The following is an 18855-nucleotide window of genomic DNA, read 5'->3' on the forward strand; positions in this document are numbered from 1 at the left end:
CTAACCTGAAAGCTGGCTGTCATACACAAGATATTCTGTTAATATCAACATAAAAGGCAGACACAGGCACACAGAAACTGTGTGTCTGTGTCTGATTTATAACACAAAGTCTCTACGACTGATTTTGTACAGATGTGCATGTGTGTTGGAGTGTTTGAAGCATCATCAGTGTCTCTGTTATGTTCAGTGGCAGGTTGTTCGTACAGTGCAGAGAGGTCTATTAACACATAGTCAATGTGTTAATAACAGCATAACAAGTAACGGTGTCAGATCTTTCTCTCCATTTTGTGGGTGCAGGACCTTGTTCGATTGAGAGGCTAGTCAGGGACTAGGCGCAGTGGTGATCCAGGATTACCCCATGCACATTAAAACAGGCTAAACAAAGAATAAAAAAGAGACGGTATAGCAATTCAGATTCAGAAGACTTTATTTATCCCCAAGGGGCAATTAAGAGACTGACCTTGCCGACCGTACATACAATACAGAAACATCACATTTGGGATAAACGCTCTCGATCTGAAAACCTAAACCAGTGTCTCTGGTGAAGTAAATAGAAGGATGGAAACTAACGGTGCTAACAAACTCTTATGTCTCTGGAAATCTAACGGTCTCACAAAAATAAAGAGATTAGTTATCCTATCAACTAGGTTGGCTGATTGTGGACAAACGCTGAGGTAAAATCATCAACTATTGCTTTGAGAGCTCCAATAAAACAAACTCCTAAAGGTAAACATGCAGGATAGAGGCATAAAACTATGGCTGGAGCCACCAGAGCTTTAGTACATGCCAATTAAAGAAAATAATGAAGGGCACTTCAAAATATCAATAAGAAGGCTGTGAGTCTAAACCACACACATCACTGTCACGGCTAAGACGTATGGACTCAGATGGAGACAGCACACAGGGGTGAAGAGTATGCATGGAAAACAACGCTTTTATTGACAGAATTGACAGCACTATTAGTTAGTGTTGTGCTCCACAGTTCACTCAGCGTATATGAGACAAGAATGTGCAACAATGTCAAACTAAGACTGACTCAGGGGTGTTGATTCATTTAAACTAACATAATCATCCTGCTGCAACCAGGTTTCTGTACGGCAGAGTAAATCGATTTGTTGATCAATTATTCAGTCATGTACTAACAGACTTGGAGGAGAGAGACCTAATATTTAATAATCCACATTTCACTGTTTTACTCTTTGGTTCAGATGTGGATACTGTATTGTTCTTTCTTTGTAATTGTTTATGTTTAAGTTGTTTGTTGCTGGTTTTTAGTTTGTTTTTCGTCTTTTTGGAAGCTGACACAGTCTCTATGGAGATGGGTTTTTGGGGGGGTAGCAGGAGGAGAGAAGCTGCAGAGAGGCGTGTAAGACTGCAACTCTGCTTCCTGGTCCCAACTCTGGATAGTCATATTTTGGGGGTTTAATAAATTTGTCCATATTTCTAGAAATGAGAGCTGCTCCATCCAAAGTGTGATGGATGCCGTCTCTCCTAACAAGACCAGGTTTCCATCAGAAGGTTTGCCAATTATCTATGAAGCCCACATCATTTCTGGGACACCACTCAGACAGCCAGCAATTTAAGGAGAACATGCAGCTAAACATGTCACTCCTGGTCTGATTGGGGAGGGGACCAGAGAAAACTACAGAGTCCGACATTGTTTTGGCAAAGTTGCACACCGATTCAATATTGATTTTAGTGACCTCCGATTGGCGTAACCGGGTGTCATTACTGCCGACGTGAATTATGATTTTACTGTATTTACGTTTACCCTTAGCCAGCAGTTTTAAATTTCCTTCAATGTCGCCTGCTCTGGCCCCTGGAAGACAATTGACTATGTCTCTAGTTTCACATGTCTGAGAACAGAATCACCAATTACCAGAGTTTGACCCCCGGCGGGTGTGTCACCGATTGGTGAAAAATGGTTAGACACATGAACAGGTTGGTGGGGCTTCTGTTTAGGACTATGCTTCCTCCTCACCATCCCCCTAGCCGCCCTCTTTCCCCAGCTGCTTGGGGTCTGCCGGGGAACAGCTAGCGGGGCCTACGCTATCTTTGGCTGCACCAGCTACAGGGGCCTGGCTAGCTACAGGTGAATGAAGGGTGCGAAGCCGAGTCTCCAATTTCAGTAATCCTGGCCATCCGCTGGTTTCCTCTTTCTGGTGCAAAGTGGGCGATAAACAAACAAGAGAGAAAAGCCGATCAGCTGATCATTGATCAGTTTCATGATTGAAGTAGCAACAGGAGAGGGAAGGGGAGAGAATGAGAGAAGGAGAGGCAGCCGCAGCGTAAAGAACCAGAATAACTCCACCTTTGTGTCTTTTTCCATTCTAGCTGAAGGACGGGACAAACTGTATTTCTTTTCAGCTCAATACGAAATGTGTAATATTTTCTCTGAATGCAGGACGATTCCCTTTCTTCTGTTTGTCTGCGATAAGATTGCTTTCAAAGCTGTTGCCCAAAGGTGGAACACCTCCTCGGCTGTAATGGGTCCAGCCCAGAGTCGATTGGGACCAATTGGCCAATCCAGCATCGTTTATACCATTAAAAAAAAAAAACACCAGCCCACCACGCAAATGCCCATTATGTCCGTTGGCCACTCCAGCTGTGCATTACACGCATTTGTATGAATACAACCTCTTCCACTTAAAGCGTAAACAATACAACTTCGAATATGTGAACACATTTTAAATAGTTTCTCTCTGTATTTGAACCATTATTGTGCATTTTTGAACATTTAAACACATCATAAACTTTTTTATGATTATATTTAGTTATCAAAATAAAAGATACGCTGATATACTGCTGTTGATACGCTGCTATTCACAATATCACTGTTATGTCTATTTTTAATGCCGACAGCTTTTATAATACTAACATTTAAAGTCAGTTACTTTGGTCGTGATAAGCTGATCACGTGTGATTCTCTAATGATTATCTAACAATAATCTAATAATCTAATACCATGACTGTTAAAAACAGCTGGTTACCAGTACAATGATGTTCTGAATCACTGTCTCATATAAATATATATATATAAGACAATCTGTGTTATTATTTAGGTGTAACCCAACACACATTCTGAACAATCACAGAAATCCGGTTAAACTAAACTGACAGGTAGAGCGAGTTCATCCGCTGCAAAAGGTTTTCCTGCAACGACTTCTGCACAGCACCTTTTACAGGTGGAGGGAGTGCCACTAAGAAAACTCTGAGGTGAACGTACCAGCTCTAAATAGCTGCTGATGTCCTTTATCAGCAAAGGAAGTTTGACCAGGAAACTAAAACAGTTAAAGTGTCGCAGAAGAGAAGGAGAGGATGTTAAAATCACCGTTCTCTGTGTTTCTCTTCTGTTTGTTGCGACATCTGGACTGTACAGGTAAGCTGCGCGTACCTATGTGAATAAACCTGCTGGTTGCGGGGAGAGATGTGGGGAGTTTTACACTGTGTACTTTACTGCAGTGTCTTTGAAAGTCAGCGTGACAGTGTAGAGTAAATGTAGGCACACGGGTAAAGGTGAGACAGGGAAATGGATTCAATGGAGTCATCTTAAGTTTACTTTCATTTTGACGTGTCTGAACGTAATCGCGCTGACACTCGACACACAAACCTCGAATAACGAGCAGCTGAGACTCTGCTGTGCCGTAAACATTAAATTTGAACAAACTTCCGTATTTTGCCGTAAAATAGATCATATTATTACTAAGATTGATGCAGTTTTTGACAAAGTTAGTGCGCATGCTGAGGGCAGGATGCTTCCGCGTGTCTGTCTGTCAGTGATGCGTGACAAGAATCCACAGATCAGGACTGTCAATAAAACTTGTTTGGTAACAGGACTGTAAGCTGAGCCACACTGACAAGAAACAGAAACAAGTTTGGAGAATCTCAAATTTTAGTTTTTACAGTGGTTTACTGCATTTATGGTTTAGTGAAGTTATGGTTGTTTTAAATAGTTACTATAAATCTGAAGTACAGAACCAAATTAGTTTAAATATGAATGCAGGTTAGCTGAATGAATGGATTGTTCAGGGTTTAGAAATATACTGGAAAATAATTTAAGGACATTTTAAATCAGTCAGTAATTATTAATAACAAATTTGTCTTGTTCTTATTCTCAATGATCCATGTAGGTAAATCCCAAAAGGTTGATTCTGTTCATCTGGATCTTTTCAGTGGGAGAAACATTTCATCACTGATCCAGGTGACATCTTCGGTCTCAGCTGACTGCAGATTTCCCCAACCTTATAAACAGTGGATTGGCATAATGACTGAAACCAGCCCACTGAATCTAAGGAGCTTGGGAGAGACTGGACTTCTTTAAGTTGCTTGAAGACATTTCACCTGTCATCCAAGAAGCTTCTTCAGTTCTACGATCAATTGGTCGAGGGTCCCAGATTTAAGCCCTAGGGGAGTGTCCCCCCAAGAGGGACATGGACCCCCTAATGATCCTCTACCTAATCAAACAAGCCGAGGTCAAACAGATGTCGGTCACAAGAAACGTAAAGAAGTCCAGCCACTTTTCTTTCCACGCTCCTTAGACTAAGGCTACGTCCACACTAGCCCGGATAGATTTGAAAACAGCGTTTTCGTCTGAAAACGCTCTGCATCCACACTAGCGTTTTCAGTCGTTTTCACAGAGTTGCGCGTCCACATTGAAAGCGCTTATGTTCCAGTACTGCGCATGCGTGAAACGCAAGAAGATTAGGCCTGCCTCATTTCTGTCTGCCGTTTATTTACTTTGCGACTGTTGAAAAGTCTCTTTGAAAAGCACCGAGTTTTTTAAATGGACTAACAATGAGGTGGAGTTGTTTCTGCAAGTAACACAAAAGTACAAAGTTGCAAAAGTGAGTGAGAATTAAAGAATTTGAAGAAAAGCTCTCTGGAGCACGTACAGACTAATATTAATCTTTAACAGGGCTGTCAAACAAAACAACTGCTGTATAATGCCCTCCACTATCTTAGTTTAATTGGTCACATGACTGCATCATATGACTAAAATGTGTGGGCTTAATGGAGCTCACAGATTCTGCTTCAAGGAACATCATCATCATCAGTGTGTTTCATGTAACGTGGTCTGAGTGTTGTTTGACTGAGTGTTCAGGTTTGAGTCCAAACAGGTTAAAAAGGCCACTCTGCTGGTTCTGTGTTCATGTCCAACACAAAGCTCACATAACTGCTGAAAGCTGTTTCTTTCTCTCCTCAGTTTCCCAGCATGCATCTAGGGTGCAGGTGTATGAGGGGGCGGAGTTTGTCCTGCTGCCCTGTCAGGTACCAGCTGATGTTTCCAGTGACTCCACAGCTGTGGTGTGGAACCGTGATGAGTTCACGATCCCAATGGTCCACAAGCGTGTGCAGAGCAGTGACGATCTTACAAACCAAAACCTTCGTTACCTCGGTTGAACATCAATGAGAGCCACCGCTCTGCAGACTGGAGACCTCAGCCTCACTCTGAGGAACCCCACAGTCTCTGACAGTGGAACCTATACCTGCACCGCCCGCAAGACTGGAGACAATCTGAAGGAGATCCATGTGCAGCTGAAGGTCTCAGGTGAGTGGACAAAGGTCAGAGGTCAACTGCAGAGGTCCTGAGGTCCACACAGACTTCATGCATGAACATGTTCAGTTAAAGTAAAGTGAGATGTGAGTGTTTCTGTCACAGAGGTTCCTATCTGCTCTAATAATAAGGTGTGTGCTCTGAGGTCATCTGGTTTCACAGACCTTTAGTCTTTTATGTGTGTTTGTGCTCAGACTGAACCTCATTAACTTTAAACTAACATCACTCTGTGAGGCCGAAACCTCAGAGTTTAAACTCAGAGAGTTTTACAGTGTCTGAACCCTGCGGCCTGTGGTTCAGTTCTTACCACAGAGTAACCTGATGATGCTCTGAGTAACACAGGTAAAATATTAATAACAGATTCATGTAATCATGTCATTGAACATGTTGGATGATCTTGTGTTTGTGTTACAGAACCTCCTCCCCGCTGGCCCATAGCTGTGGCATTCGTGGTTCCTGTGCTCCTCCTGGCTGTTATCTTTGGTGCCCTCGTGTACCATGCAAATAATAAAGTAAAGAACAGAGCAGGTTAGTGTGTGACACAGTAACTTCACTGACCTTCACCTCCAGTATGTTAATGCTGATGTCTGCAACCTTTTACCTCACACGTCCTTAAACTGCTGATCTGGAATCAGCCACAAACAGCAGCAGGTTCCAAACATCCCTGAAACTAATAACTGATGATGCTGAGGATGTTCCATCAGCTGTCCACACACCTCTGAACTATGTTAAGCGCAGAGGTGTGTGGAAGAACACAGGAAGCTTTCAAAATAAAATAAAAAAACACAGAACACAAAGAAAAATAACAAAATAAGAGCTCATTTTAAACTAAATGTGAACTTTCTGTTAAAATATGTAGTCTGTGTGACCTTTAGTCACAGACTGTTACGCTGATGGATGGCAGCTGTCAGTGTGTAATCCATAGAGACAGCTGAGGTGTTGTCATGGTAACAGCCTTTTTACATGATGGAGGTGAATGTATCAGCTCATTGTTTCAGGCTCACACAGGTACTGTAACAAGTGAGCTCATGTTCAGTGTCACAGCTCTGCTCTCTTCTCTCAGTCTCCATGCTGAAAGCAGAGAAGGTGACAGAGGGGGCGGAGTATATCAAACTGCTCTGGAATAAGAGTGAAGTTCCGCCTGCTGCTGTCAGAGTGAAGTGGACACGTGAACAACCCGAACATGGAGAGATCTGTGAGTGTGTGAAGGATCAGACGGGTCAGTGGAAGCTCGAGTCTGGTCCTGTTTATAAAGGTCGTGTACAGATGGATCAGCTGACTGAAGGAGACTTCACCCTGACTCTGATGAAGCCTCGCTGTGATGATGGAGGTGTTTACTTGTTTGTCGTCTACGGCCAGGATGGAAAACCCATTAAAATGACAGTAGTGGTGCTGTGGGTCAAAGGTCAGTATGACAGACTGTGAGGTAGACTGAGCTGAGACAAACAGAAAATGAAGTGTCACTGCAGTCACACACAGTCACCGTCATAACACTGCTCATCCACATTAACCTGCACGCACCTGTGATATTATTACTATTATTAATATTATGCCGAACTTCTCACAGACTCTGATCAGTCACTGACATTCACAGAAACACTTTAGAATCTGTTTGGTTGCTGCATTTATTGTGAAGGAAACACAGGAAGTGGAGAGGTACACAGAAAACGGATCAGAGTGAGTGAGTGAAGGATGCTGGGTAAGATGAAGGAGGACGGCTGTGTCCCAATTCAGGGTCTGCAGCCTTAGAGTACGCAGCCCTAACGGGTCACAAGGGCCACGTACTCAAAGACCGCTAAAGCCGGAAGTGAGAGGCTTGTGAAATGGGACGGTCTGGCCTTCATCATGCTGCTCAGGTTGCCTAGCAACCATGATACTAACCACGAGAAACGTTTCATACAGCATTGTTTGAAAGAAATGAAGGAGAAAAAATATTTTTTGTTCATTCATTTTTTTAATGACATCACTTTGATCAGTTGAATATCTGTGGCTGAGACCACGGGACTGTAAAACATGATAGTTGGGCTTCATTTCTGTACTGAACAGTCAGTTTAAGCTAGTAAATAACAATTAGTTAATGTTGTTCATGAGACTAAAGTCATTTCACTTTGGTAATGTAAATATAATTTGGCCAATATTATAGTTATTGTCAGATTATTATAATATACACTCAACAAAAATATAAACGCAGCACCTTTGTTACTGCTCCCATTCCCCATGGGATGGACGTAGAGACCTAAAATTCATTCCAGATACACAATATAACCATCCCTCCCAAACAGTGGTCACAAATCAGTCCAAATGTGTGGTAGTGGGCACATCTGCTATATTGAGATAATCCATCCCACCTCACAGGTGTGCCACATCAGGATGCTGATCTGACATCATGAGTAGTGCACAGGTGTACCTCAGACTGCCCACAACAAAAGGCCACCCTGGAATGTGCAGTTTTGTCTCACAGCAAAATGCCACAGATGCCACAAGCAATGAGGGAGCGTGCAATTGGCATGCTGACAGCAGGAATGTCAACCAGATCTGTCGCCCGTGCATTGAATGTTCATTTCTCAACCATAAGCCGTCTCCACAGGCTCCACACTTTCAGCTTGATGTGTTTGTGGATATATGACTTTAATTATCCACAAAATCATCACATTCTCTGTAAGATTAAGGTCGACTATTGAACGGCGTATATTTTAAAGTAAAGGCTTTAAAACCAAGTTAGTACAAATAATAATAATGGATTGGATTTATATAGCGCTTTTCAAGGCACCCAAAGCCACTATTCATTCACTCTCGCATTCACACACTGGTGGAGGCAGCTACGGTTGTAGCCACAGCTGCCCTGGGGCAGACTGACAGAAGCGAGGCTGCCATATCGCGCCATCGGCCCCTCTGGCCAGCACCAGTAGGCGGTAGGGTAAAGTGTCTTGCCCAAGGACACAACGACCAGGACAGAGAGCCCGGGGATCGAACCGGCGACCTTCTGGTTACAGATACGCTTCCCAACCCCCTGAGCTACGGTTGCCCCACAAACATCACTAATGTCACATAACTTTGCCGACATGTGGCCAACAGCAATGTTTTAATGTTCTTCATTATTAAACATTTGCACATAAATAAGTGACATAATATTCAGTACTTACTTTTGAAAGTTTACTCTTCGGCCGCCCTGCTTCAGCCATGCACGTTTTTTTTCCGGCAAAATTATCCACACCCACCGCCGCGCTATGAAGTCTGGGCTATGGTGGGCAACGAAGGATACACAGACCCATCCTTAAAATTCAGGGCAATGAAGGACGCATTTCGAGCAGCCTTTGAATTGGGACAGCCTTCGTCGCGTTTCTGATGTAATCGGCCTTAAAATGTGGCCTTTAAGGCTGCAGACCCTGAATTGGGACACAGCCGAAGTGTGTGTTTCCACCTGAGATTATGGATCTGACCTCAGCTGTTCTTCATCACTCTCATGTTGATGATGTCACTGCTGTGTTTGTCCTCTGCAGAGACCTGGTGGAAAATCATCACAGGCTTGTCTGAGAGGAGAACCCTCGACACTGAAGAAAAGTAAGTGTTCAGTGAGTTTATCTGAAGGTTTGTCATGAATGATTCTCACAGTCATGATGTTTGACTCCTTCCCCTCTGTGGACACATGTTCACATCATCATCATCATATTTACTTAAAAAACACTTTGAAACAATCACAGCTGACACAAAGTTCTGTACATTGGAACTAAATAACAAAATGACATAAGATATAAATAAAAGCCAAATAAAATACAAAGTAAAATAATTCATTAGAGAAACTAAGTCTCACTGAGTTTAAAAGCCAAAGAATAAAAGTGGTTTTAAGACGTGATTTAAAAGTGGACAGTTAAGAGGCTTCTCTAACGTGCAGGGCAAATTATTCCATAATTTTGAAACCACAATAGAGAAGGCCCTGTCCCCTCTGAGCTTCCTCCTGGATCTCGGTACCTCCAGGAGCAGCTGGTCAGCTGACCTGAGAGACCGACAGGGTATGTGGGGATGAAGAAGCTCAGAGAGGTAAGGCGGGGCAAGATTGTAAAAGCATTTAAAAACAAACATGAGAATTTTAAAATGAACTCTAAAAGACACAGGCAGCCAGTGCAGTGAGGCTAAGACAGGGCTTATATGCTCTCTTTTACAAGTTCCTGTTAGGAGTCGTGCAGCCGCATTTTGAACCTGCTGCAGACCCAAGAGCAACAACTGACTGACCCCCACATAGAGTGAGTTACAGTCGTCCAGGCGGGAAGAAATAAAAGCATGGATCACTGTTTCAAAGTGCTTCCTAGAAAGAAAAGATTTTACTGCTGCCAGTTGCCTTAAATAATAAAAACTAGACTTCACCACTGCTCTAATTTGGTTGTCCATCCATCCATCCATCTTCATCCGCTTTATCCGAGGCTGGGTCGCGGGGGAAGCAGCCTAAGCAAAGCAAATTTGGTCGTCCAATTTAAAATAACTGTCCAACTTAAATGGCAAATGGTAAATGGCCTGTATTTGTATAGCACTTTACTAGTCCCTAAGGACCCCAAAGCGCTTTACACATCCAGTCATCCACCCATTCACACACTGGTGAATGGTGGTAAAACCAAACAACAGGTTTAAAATAGACTTCCAGGCGTCCCAAATCACAGAGGACGACTCACAGGGACCACTGGGTCCAAACACCATCACTTCTGTTTTCTTGTCATTAAAATTTAAAAATGTTCAGAGCCAACCAAGTTTTAATGTCATCTAGGAATGTCATGAGAGGTTTTACGGAGATGCCATCCATCTGCTTGAGTGGCAAATAAATTTGGCATAACAATGAAATGAGATCCCATGCCTTCTAAAGATGGAACCCAGAGGCAATAAATACAGTAAATAGAGCAGTGGCCCTAAAATTGAGCCCTGTGGGATGCTGCAATTTGGGGTTAGTATCTTGCCCAAGGATATTTGGCATGCAGACTAGAAGAAGCCAGGAATTGAATCACCAACCTTCCAATCAGTAGATGACCTGCTCTACCGCCTGAGCTACAGCCACCCCACAAACCCTTAATAATGCAGATTCTGTGCTATGAAGGGTTTTAAAACCTGACTGAAAAACCTCAAAGATGCCATTATCATCTAGAAAATCTTTCAGTTGACTAAAAACAATTTCTCTAAAGTAAAGGCAGCTTGGAAACAAGCCTATAATTAGCTAAAACTGTGTGATCAAGGCCAGGTTTTGAAATTTGCAGGAACCACACCAGAAGTCAGACTGCTGTTAATAATGTCAAGGACATACTGCTCTATACTAGGAAAAATTATTTTAAAAATTGTGGAGGAAAAGGATCCTGAGGGGAACCTGCGGGCTTAATATTGTCATGATCCTGGGCCATGTTGGCCCAGCAGTCTTAGTATTCATGTCTTTTTGTGTATTGTTCCTTATTTGATTTCCCCTTGTGACTTTTATCCCCTGTGTGCCCCTCTATGTATCTGAGAGCCCTCGTCTCCCCTCCTTGTGTTTCATTCCATGTTTCCCCAGCCCACTATGCCCGTGCTCTCTCTCTCCTCCGGTCTGCACCTCTGTGTACTTCCTGTTTTACTTTGACAGTCTCCCGTCAGTGTTGTTTACTCCTGCCATGTCTTGTTATGTTTATCTGTGTCAGCTGTGCTCCCATGGTAGGCCACTTCCCCTGATCATCCCTCTTGTGTATTTAGTCTCTGTGTTTCATGTAGTCTGTGTCGCGTCGTCTGTGTTCCCACCCTCCGTGTTTCCATGCCCAGTCTTTTGTATCCCCAGCCATAGCATAGATTGTTCCCAGTTTAGGTTTGTTTAGTTCCTGCTCTTGTGCTGCCCTCATTCTTGTTTGTTTCTTTCGTGATCATCAGCCACAATAAAAGGCTCGCTTTTGTTTAAGTGCACTCCCGTATCCTCACTTGTGTTCGCACCTGGGTCCTCAACACACTCTCCACACGGTCTGCCACTGCGACCGTGACAGTACGACGCGACCATGCCGGACCCAGCGACACAAGAGAGTGGGATCATCCAGACGGTGGAGTCGCTATGTAGCAAATGGCTGCAGTGTTCCGGAGTGGAGGAACGGGAGGAGTTAGCCCGCCAAGTGGGAGTATGCGCGTCTGTATTTCCCTGGTTATGGGAGGCACTACACCCGCTGATCGTTGACTTTCTCGTCACCGCTCTCCAACTCCGTCCGCAGCCGCAGCTGCCCAGTGTGCGGGCTGCGCCGCCAGAGCCCTGCTGTTGTCCTGTTTCCCCGCTGCTTCGCGAGCCAGACGCAGTTAGGGTCGGAACGGTGAGGCTCACCACCGTCACACCATCCGCTCGCGCCTCATCGGCTTCCGGGTCTTCACCGCGGTCTGGCCACACGGCGCAGCGCATGGAGATGACGGAGGCCATAGACTTTGGTGAGGAAGAGCGGCAGCAGGTGTTACGGGCTTATCGGGAGGACGAGCTCCGGTGGAAGCCCTGGCTCATTCTGGAGGAGGAACTCACACCTGTTGCATCGCCTACCAGCCGCTCGCCCTCTCCACCCCGCTCGGACTTCACTTCCCCTGCCTCGCCTTTAGCGAGGATATGGGCAGAGGATGAGATTGCCGCTACGTCACCCTCTGCTTTGGTGGCATCAGCGTCCATGGCACCAGCTACCAGAAAGAAGCGGCGCCGGCGCCGCTGTTGCACCGCGCTAACTCCGGTGAGTGACTGTGTTTTTGTGCCTCACGATCCTTCTATGGAGAAGAGGGAGATGAGCATTGATTTGCCGGGGCCGGAAACTATAGCGGAATTGTGCTCCAAAGCCGACAGAACTGTGTTTAGTTGTTCAGAAAGACCTACTACGGAAATCATGGAGGCCGGCCTCTGTGAGCGGCAGCAAGCAGCTTGCACCCACGTAGAGGAGGAGCTCCGGGGAATGCCGTGGCTCACCCCCGATTGTCAGCACATCTTTCGGGGAACACGCCTGGCTCTCGGGGGCCCTCGGAGCTGCCAGGGTCTGCCACCCCTCACTTCCCCAACAGCCAATGCTTCAGCCTCAGTGGTTTCCTCAAGGAAGAGGCGACATCCACGTCGCCGCATCACCATGCAGCAGCTGGAGGTTGGTGGAACTCTCGTTTCCTCTCGGACTCCGTTAATAATAGAGGTTAGTGACAATCTTTCGCCTCAAAGTCTTCCTGAGTTGCTGGAATGTGACTGTCATGAAGGGTTCGCAGACGCTCCAGAGATAAAGACAATTTCTACATGTGCTGGAGGAGCGATAGCGACCCAGTGCTCCTCAACACCACCCATTCTCTTGCTAAACGATGAAAGTATTGATCTCGAACTCATGTTTGGTGTGAAGGGTGGTGATATAACCTCTGGTCATGAGCGGTGTGACTTTAATAATGACACCCTGTCTGTACCCGGTGATCAACTTGACTGTTCCTTAGCTCATCCATCTTGTGACTCATCTACTTGTTATGAATTGTGTAAACCAGAGGAGAACAATTCAAAGCGATCTCTGAGTGATGCTCTCACTCCTGTACTCAACAAGCACAATTCACCTGAGTTTTGTGTTCCAGGTCAAGAGAACAGTAATGGCAATGTGGTCTATGCTCTGAACTCTAAGAGTGAATTGTGCCCCCCGGAAGAAGATGGGGCACACATGTCTGAACCATGTAGCTCCAGCACCCCTCAGGGTGCAGGGAATGCTGAAGCTGAGATCTGGGCCTCCGATACTGTCTCTAATGGTCATGTTTTACCGTCAGTTTGCGTAAATTTGGAACCATGTTCTTTTGATTCTTCTAAATCATTTCAGGATGGGGTGTTGGTTGGGAGTACTACTGATATAGTAAGCTCACAGTCTGCACCACCACTGGCAGCCACAGCTCTATTAGACACTGTGTTAGCGGCACCTCCATTCATAGATGACTCAGAGTCTCTGTCTAAGTCAGCTTCTGGTGGGGGGGCTAGCTGGGGAATGCAGGCCTGAGACTGCGAAATACCAGGCCGAGCCGCATGATTCCTGTCAGTCAGAGCATAATGAGGCTTCAATCCCCTCTGACAGCATCACTTTTGATTTGTTTGTGACTAATGTGGTCACTGCTAAAGCTAATGGCTCTGTCAAACCAATCACAGAAGAGTTTATTCAGACTCTTGCCGTTAACCTAATGCCAGCCATCCCATCAGAAGGAAGTGTAACTACTGTGTGTGTAAGCACAGACACCGATGAGGTTACAAGTCCACCACATGACTGCAAAATGAGCGTGTATGTGTCTTCTTTGACCAGTTGTGCCGACTTAATGGATGTCCAGGAACCTAGCCGTGAACTGATTAATCATGTTTCTAGGAACGGTTCAGTTATAAATGCAGCTCATGTGGTCGAACTAGCCCCTTTGGTGACTGAAACCCTGTCACAGGTGGACACTGAAGAAACGTCACGTTGTCTTCCTGTGACAGAGGAAATAAACTGTGCTGAGAGCCTTGGGGGTCCACTTTTCGAACAGGGTTTGTCCATAACAGTTAACTTGCTTGCTAGGAATGGCGAGATTTCCGCTAGAGATGGTGCAGAGACTGTTACTGACTCTGGGCAATATTATGGGGTAGATGCTGCCTGTGTGTTCAAGATTAATCAATGTAATTCTGGTGAGGGTGAGGCAGCCAATCTGAGTTTGTGTTTTTCTGCTTCTGAGTTAAAAGAACCAAATACTGAGAATAAAGACTCTGACTTTATGTTTGTGAAGGAAAACGAGAATATGAATTTGGACAATGACAGGCAGACCTCTGAAAGGAACACACACCTAGTACTTGGCTGCGACACCACTTTCTCCCAGACTGCCATGGACATGTCTGTTCTGGGTTCTGAACCAGACGGTGACCAAATGAATAATGTTTTCAGGGGTGATCTGGTGGGAAATGAACCGTGTGATGTTACATTAAATTCCCCAGAGAGTCAGCGGCATCTTTCTTCTGCCAGGGTAACGGCTCAGCCCCCTGCTCAGCTCTCTGTTTTGCCAGGGGTCTCCATAACTGCTCATCCTGCATCTGTAGCTGAATGCCTGGGTGTGCCACTTCAGCACCCTGCAGCAGGCACACCACTTCACGCCACATCAGCTGGAGGGTCCGAGGGTCCCGTCCAGCCTCACGCCACGTCAGCTGGAGGGTCCGAGGGGCCCGTTCAGCCTCCTGTCTCCGCTGGAGGGTCCGAGGGGCCCGTTCAGCCTCACGCCACGTCAGCTGGAGGGTCCGAGGGGCCCGTTCAGCCTCCTGTCTCCGCTGGAGGGTCCGAGGGGCCCGTTCAGCCTCACGCCACGTCGGCTGGAGGGTCCGAGGGGCCCGTTCAGCCTCCTGTCTCCGCTGGAGGGTCCGAGGGGCCCATTCAGCCTCCTGTCTCCGCTGGAGGGTCCGAGGGGCCCGTTCAGCCTCGAGCCACGTCAGCTGGAGGGCCCGGGGAGCCCGTCCAGCCACCATCTACTTCTGCGTCGTCTGGTCCAGCCGCAGCCTCTGCTTCTGCAACGCCTGGTCCGGCCTCCGAGCCTTCATCCTCCACGCCTGGTTGTTACACCCCCGTCCAAAGTACATCCGGTACCTCGGCATCGTCGGCCAGTTTCTGGGCCTCTAGCCAGACGTCATCGCCGTCGTGGTCGGCCCCAAGACCGCCTTCGCCTGAGTCGCCGCCGTTGCCTTCCGCACGGTCGGCCCCCTGACCTGTCTCTACGTCATTGCCGCCGTTGCCTTCCACGCGGCCGGCCTCCGGACCCGCTCTGTAGCCGCTGCCGTCTTCCACGCGGCCGGCCTCCGGACCCGCTCTGTAGCTGCCGCCGTCTTCCACGCGGCCGGCCTCCGGACCCACTCTGTAGCCGCCGCTGTCTTCCACGCGGCCGGCCTCCGGATCTGTTCTGCCGGCCACTGCCACTTTTTCCGGCCCCGGAACAGCTGAATTGTGAACTTTTGTGCTGTCGCCCCCCAGGTTGACCTTCTGACCTCTTTGGACATTTGCCTCCCTGTTTTGAACTGTTTTTGTGTCTTTGTGGGCTCAGTTTTGGTTCATGCTCCTCGTCTTTGTTTGGTTTTGTTCCCTCCGTCCGGGTCCCCCGCCTCCCGCCCTGGGTGGGTTGTTCTGTTTGTCTTGTGTTTTGGTTCTCGGGTTTGGGCTGTCGGGAGCCGGCCCTTGGGGGGGGGGGGGGGGGGGGGTGATGTCATGATCCTGGGCCATGTTGGCCCAGCAGTCTTAGTATTCATGTCTTTTTGTGTATTGTTCCTTATTTGATTTCCCCTTGTGACTTTTAATATGCAAAACACACTAACATTTTTATTGCAGGATTATAGGTCCAGGGTGGTGCTGCTCCAGGGGAGGAGATGCCCTGCTGTTGCCTGGGACATGATCTGGCTACCCTTTTTCTTTCAGACAGGAATCTGAGTTTGATGAGTTGACGCATGAGAGTGTCCATGCGTCAAGTGGTGGGGTCCAGAATTAACACTAAACAATGTTTACTATTATTGTTGCAGTGAGTTGTGTGATTAACCGTTTATTTACATGTTCAGATGAGGCTTTGATGGCCTATAAGTGAAGTTCACTGAACTAAAGAATGTGGTTTGATGATTGTTGACATGCTCTCCAAATAGAAGTTTTTCTGAAATACAGGTGCAGCAGTGAGACGCGAGAAACATTCCAGGCATAGCGGACAGCCCAGGCAGTGGTTGAGGTCAAAGGTCAAGCTGGTTGGGGCCCATCATGAGATCAGACCTTGGAGCCACAGCAAGGACCATTTCAACTGCCTGCAAAATAGCGAGAGACCCTCCTGGATTTATCAGAGCCACTGCAAAGAGGTCGAGGTCCCAGGAAACCCCGGCACCCCCAAGACAGCACAATAGAGAAATCTCACACTTGGTTGTTTCAGTGGTGAGGGGGGAGTGCTGATTGAGCCCCCGTAGGGTAAGCTCGCACTTCAACCTCCAGCCTCTGATCAACTCTAGGGCAACCAAGTGCGAGGCGTGACGCACCTGTGTGCAACCATGGGAAGGTGGACCCTCTTGGTTACCTTGACTACGACGCTCACCTTTACAGGACCCCAGCTGGTGCCGGAATCAGCTGAACCAGGAGGAAGGCAGAGAGGATGGACACATGACAACTCTCACCTAAGAGACATGATGCAAGACCACATCCCTCCATGGATGAATAATGCCTGGTACCGTTATATCCACGACAGAACAAAGGCAGAATCGGCAAATACAGACTATTATGTCTGTTCCCATCTACCCAGCACGGCAACATACCCCACACTATATATGTTCCTGGACCAACTCTCAGGGAAGAACTACTCTATGATATTAGCAGAGAAAGGGGACTTTGTGTCCTCTTCAACAACACATGCTGCATTTACATAAAGAAGACGCACATTCATCAAACATGACTGACTGAATGTTTTGAGACAGATCCAGCAGGCCCAAAATCAGGACTATCCATGACGAAAAGGAGTGCCTGAGAGGATCGTCCACAAGATGGGAGCTGAGGCCAGGAGAGAGACTTCAGGAGGATCAGAGATCATCTTCAGCACAGCAGACATCACACAGAGAGCTGTGCTACTGAGCTTCCAGGAGATCAAGAGGAGACTTCCCACAGCAAGATTTTAAATACAATGAAAGATTCAATGTTGACGCTGAGGAAGACAACTAAGGTGTACGACGTGCTCTGCCTTAAACCTTCAGCAGCGTTGGAAGGAGTCTAAGGATGACATCATGATTCTGTGAAAAGCACAGGAACCAGAAGCTATGGTGGTGATAACAGCAGTTTCCTATGAGGTCTGCAGCTTTGGAAATAGCTGAGACCCATGTTGACAAACAACAAAACTAACTGGTATGTTTGAATGTCTATTCTACATACATTTGGACTCTGGTCCTATGGACAGTGATGGAAACAACTGGAAGAGACATTTATGACACCCTGCAGAACTCAAACCACTCTGCAGAGAGACATGTGATTGCACACCCGGAGGAAGCATCACCAAGATGGGATGTTTTTGAAAATGTTATCTTCTTATTTTCACTATTAAATTAACAATTTCTTTGTTTGTTTGTAGGATGCAGTTTGCCATGAGATGAGATCAATGGGGAATGGGATATCCGCTAATACCTTTGTTAAACTCTGTACTTTTACAGTGATTTAGGGTGATTTGACGTATGCTGAGTATAACAATGTTGGCATTGAAACTGTCAGACATGAGGTATTCATAACTGGAAACTTTTCTAGCATAAAGGTCAATAAAGGGGGGAATGTTAGGTTTTGTATTGTTGATTGTCATTTATGCTTAGAAACATTTACTCATATATGCTTAGAAGTGTATAATCAATTGTAGATTGAAAGAATGTCTCATCCTAGGAGGTCTGTAACAACTCTGTGTAGCATGAAGAGGGGAGTGCGTTCACTCCTCTACAGAGTGTGTTCTGGCATAGATCACACCCCCTAGGAGAGGTTTTATCTTTTCTTGATATATGGTATAGCAAACACATGTATATCTGTTTGAGTGTAAGAGCCTTTTGTTTAGATGGACCTGTTAGACTCCTGGCACCAGCTTTGGGGAGTCTTCACAGGGTCACATCTTGACCTCACACACACAGTATTCTTTGTTCACATGTATACCTATGTAAGATGTTATATGTTAATGACCCAATGCATATTCATGTCACCACAATAAAAGGAGTGCTCTGGGGAGTCTGGCTGAGAGTCTGACGGAGGTCAAGTGGTGGGACGACACTTGGCTCCAGCCAGATCTCCCTCATGCATGAGTGAACCAGAGAACTTTGGTGCCTTGAGTCTTGCTTTTTGCTGCGTAGCAGATTGTCCTTAACGTTCCAGCGAATAGGTTTATGCTACAAACCTATCATTCCCCATCACATTCATCACCTGTTCCTCTGGTGTCTCTGATTGGAGCACGCAGGTGTGTGGAGCAGAGTGAAATCACACACCTAATGCTGTTTTATTCAACCTGGATCTTAGAAGTTTTGATTAACATTAAACATCGTTTAAACTGTATGTGTCTGTATCATGGGATGGATACACCCTTAACAAAACAAAGAAAATATGACAAAACCAAGTTTCCCCTCATGCTGTCGGACGCGCCTCGAGGAACCAGCTCCATTTAAAACATCACAGTCAGCTGTAAAGTGTCGTTTCAGTTTTTATACAACGTCAAAGAGCTTCATGTTTGAACAATCAGCTTATGAACAGGAATAAGAACTGCACGGTCTGGTTCTGGTTGGATGCAAACAAACAGCTGTGTGTTAATCCAGCAGCAGGACATGCTGGAGGATGGAGCTCAGCTGAAAC

The 18855-nt window shown here is 46.2% G+C and overlaps 1 protein-coding gene across 2 annotated transcripts; it reads left to right on the forward strand.

Moving 5' to 3' along the window:
• Window positions 1-3196: 3196 nt before the first annotated feature.
• LOC101487354 (uncharacterized) lies at window positions 3197-18327 on the forward strand. Of its 2 annotated transcripts, none has more exons than XM_076879726.1 (6): window positions 3197-3379; window positions 4131-5548; window positions 5969-6082; window positions 6618-6959; window positions 9055-9115; window positions 15850-18327. In XM_076879726.1, the coding sequence occupies exons 2-6, from the start codon at window positions 5407-5409 to the stop codon at window positions 15911-15913; spliced, it is 723 nt and encodes a 240-aa protein (XP_076735841.1). In that variant the 5' UTR covers window positions 3197-3379; window positions 4131-5406; the 3' UTR covers window positions 15914-18327. The 2 variants fall into 2 exon arrangements, with proteins under 2 accessions (XP_076735841.1, XP_076735840.1); XM_076879725.1 differs by having other exon boundaries at window positions 5204-5548.
• Window positions 18328-18855: the final 528 nt, after the last annotated feature.

Source organism: Maylandia zebra, linkage group LG22 (assembly GCF_041146795.1).
Source record: "Maylandia zebra isolate NMK-2024a linkage group LG22, Mzebra_GT3a, whole genome shotgun sequence".
NCBI classification, from domain to species: Eukaryota; Metazoa; Chordata; class Actinopteri; order Cichliformes; family Cichlidae; genus Maylandia; species Maylandia zebra.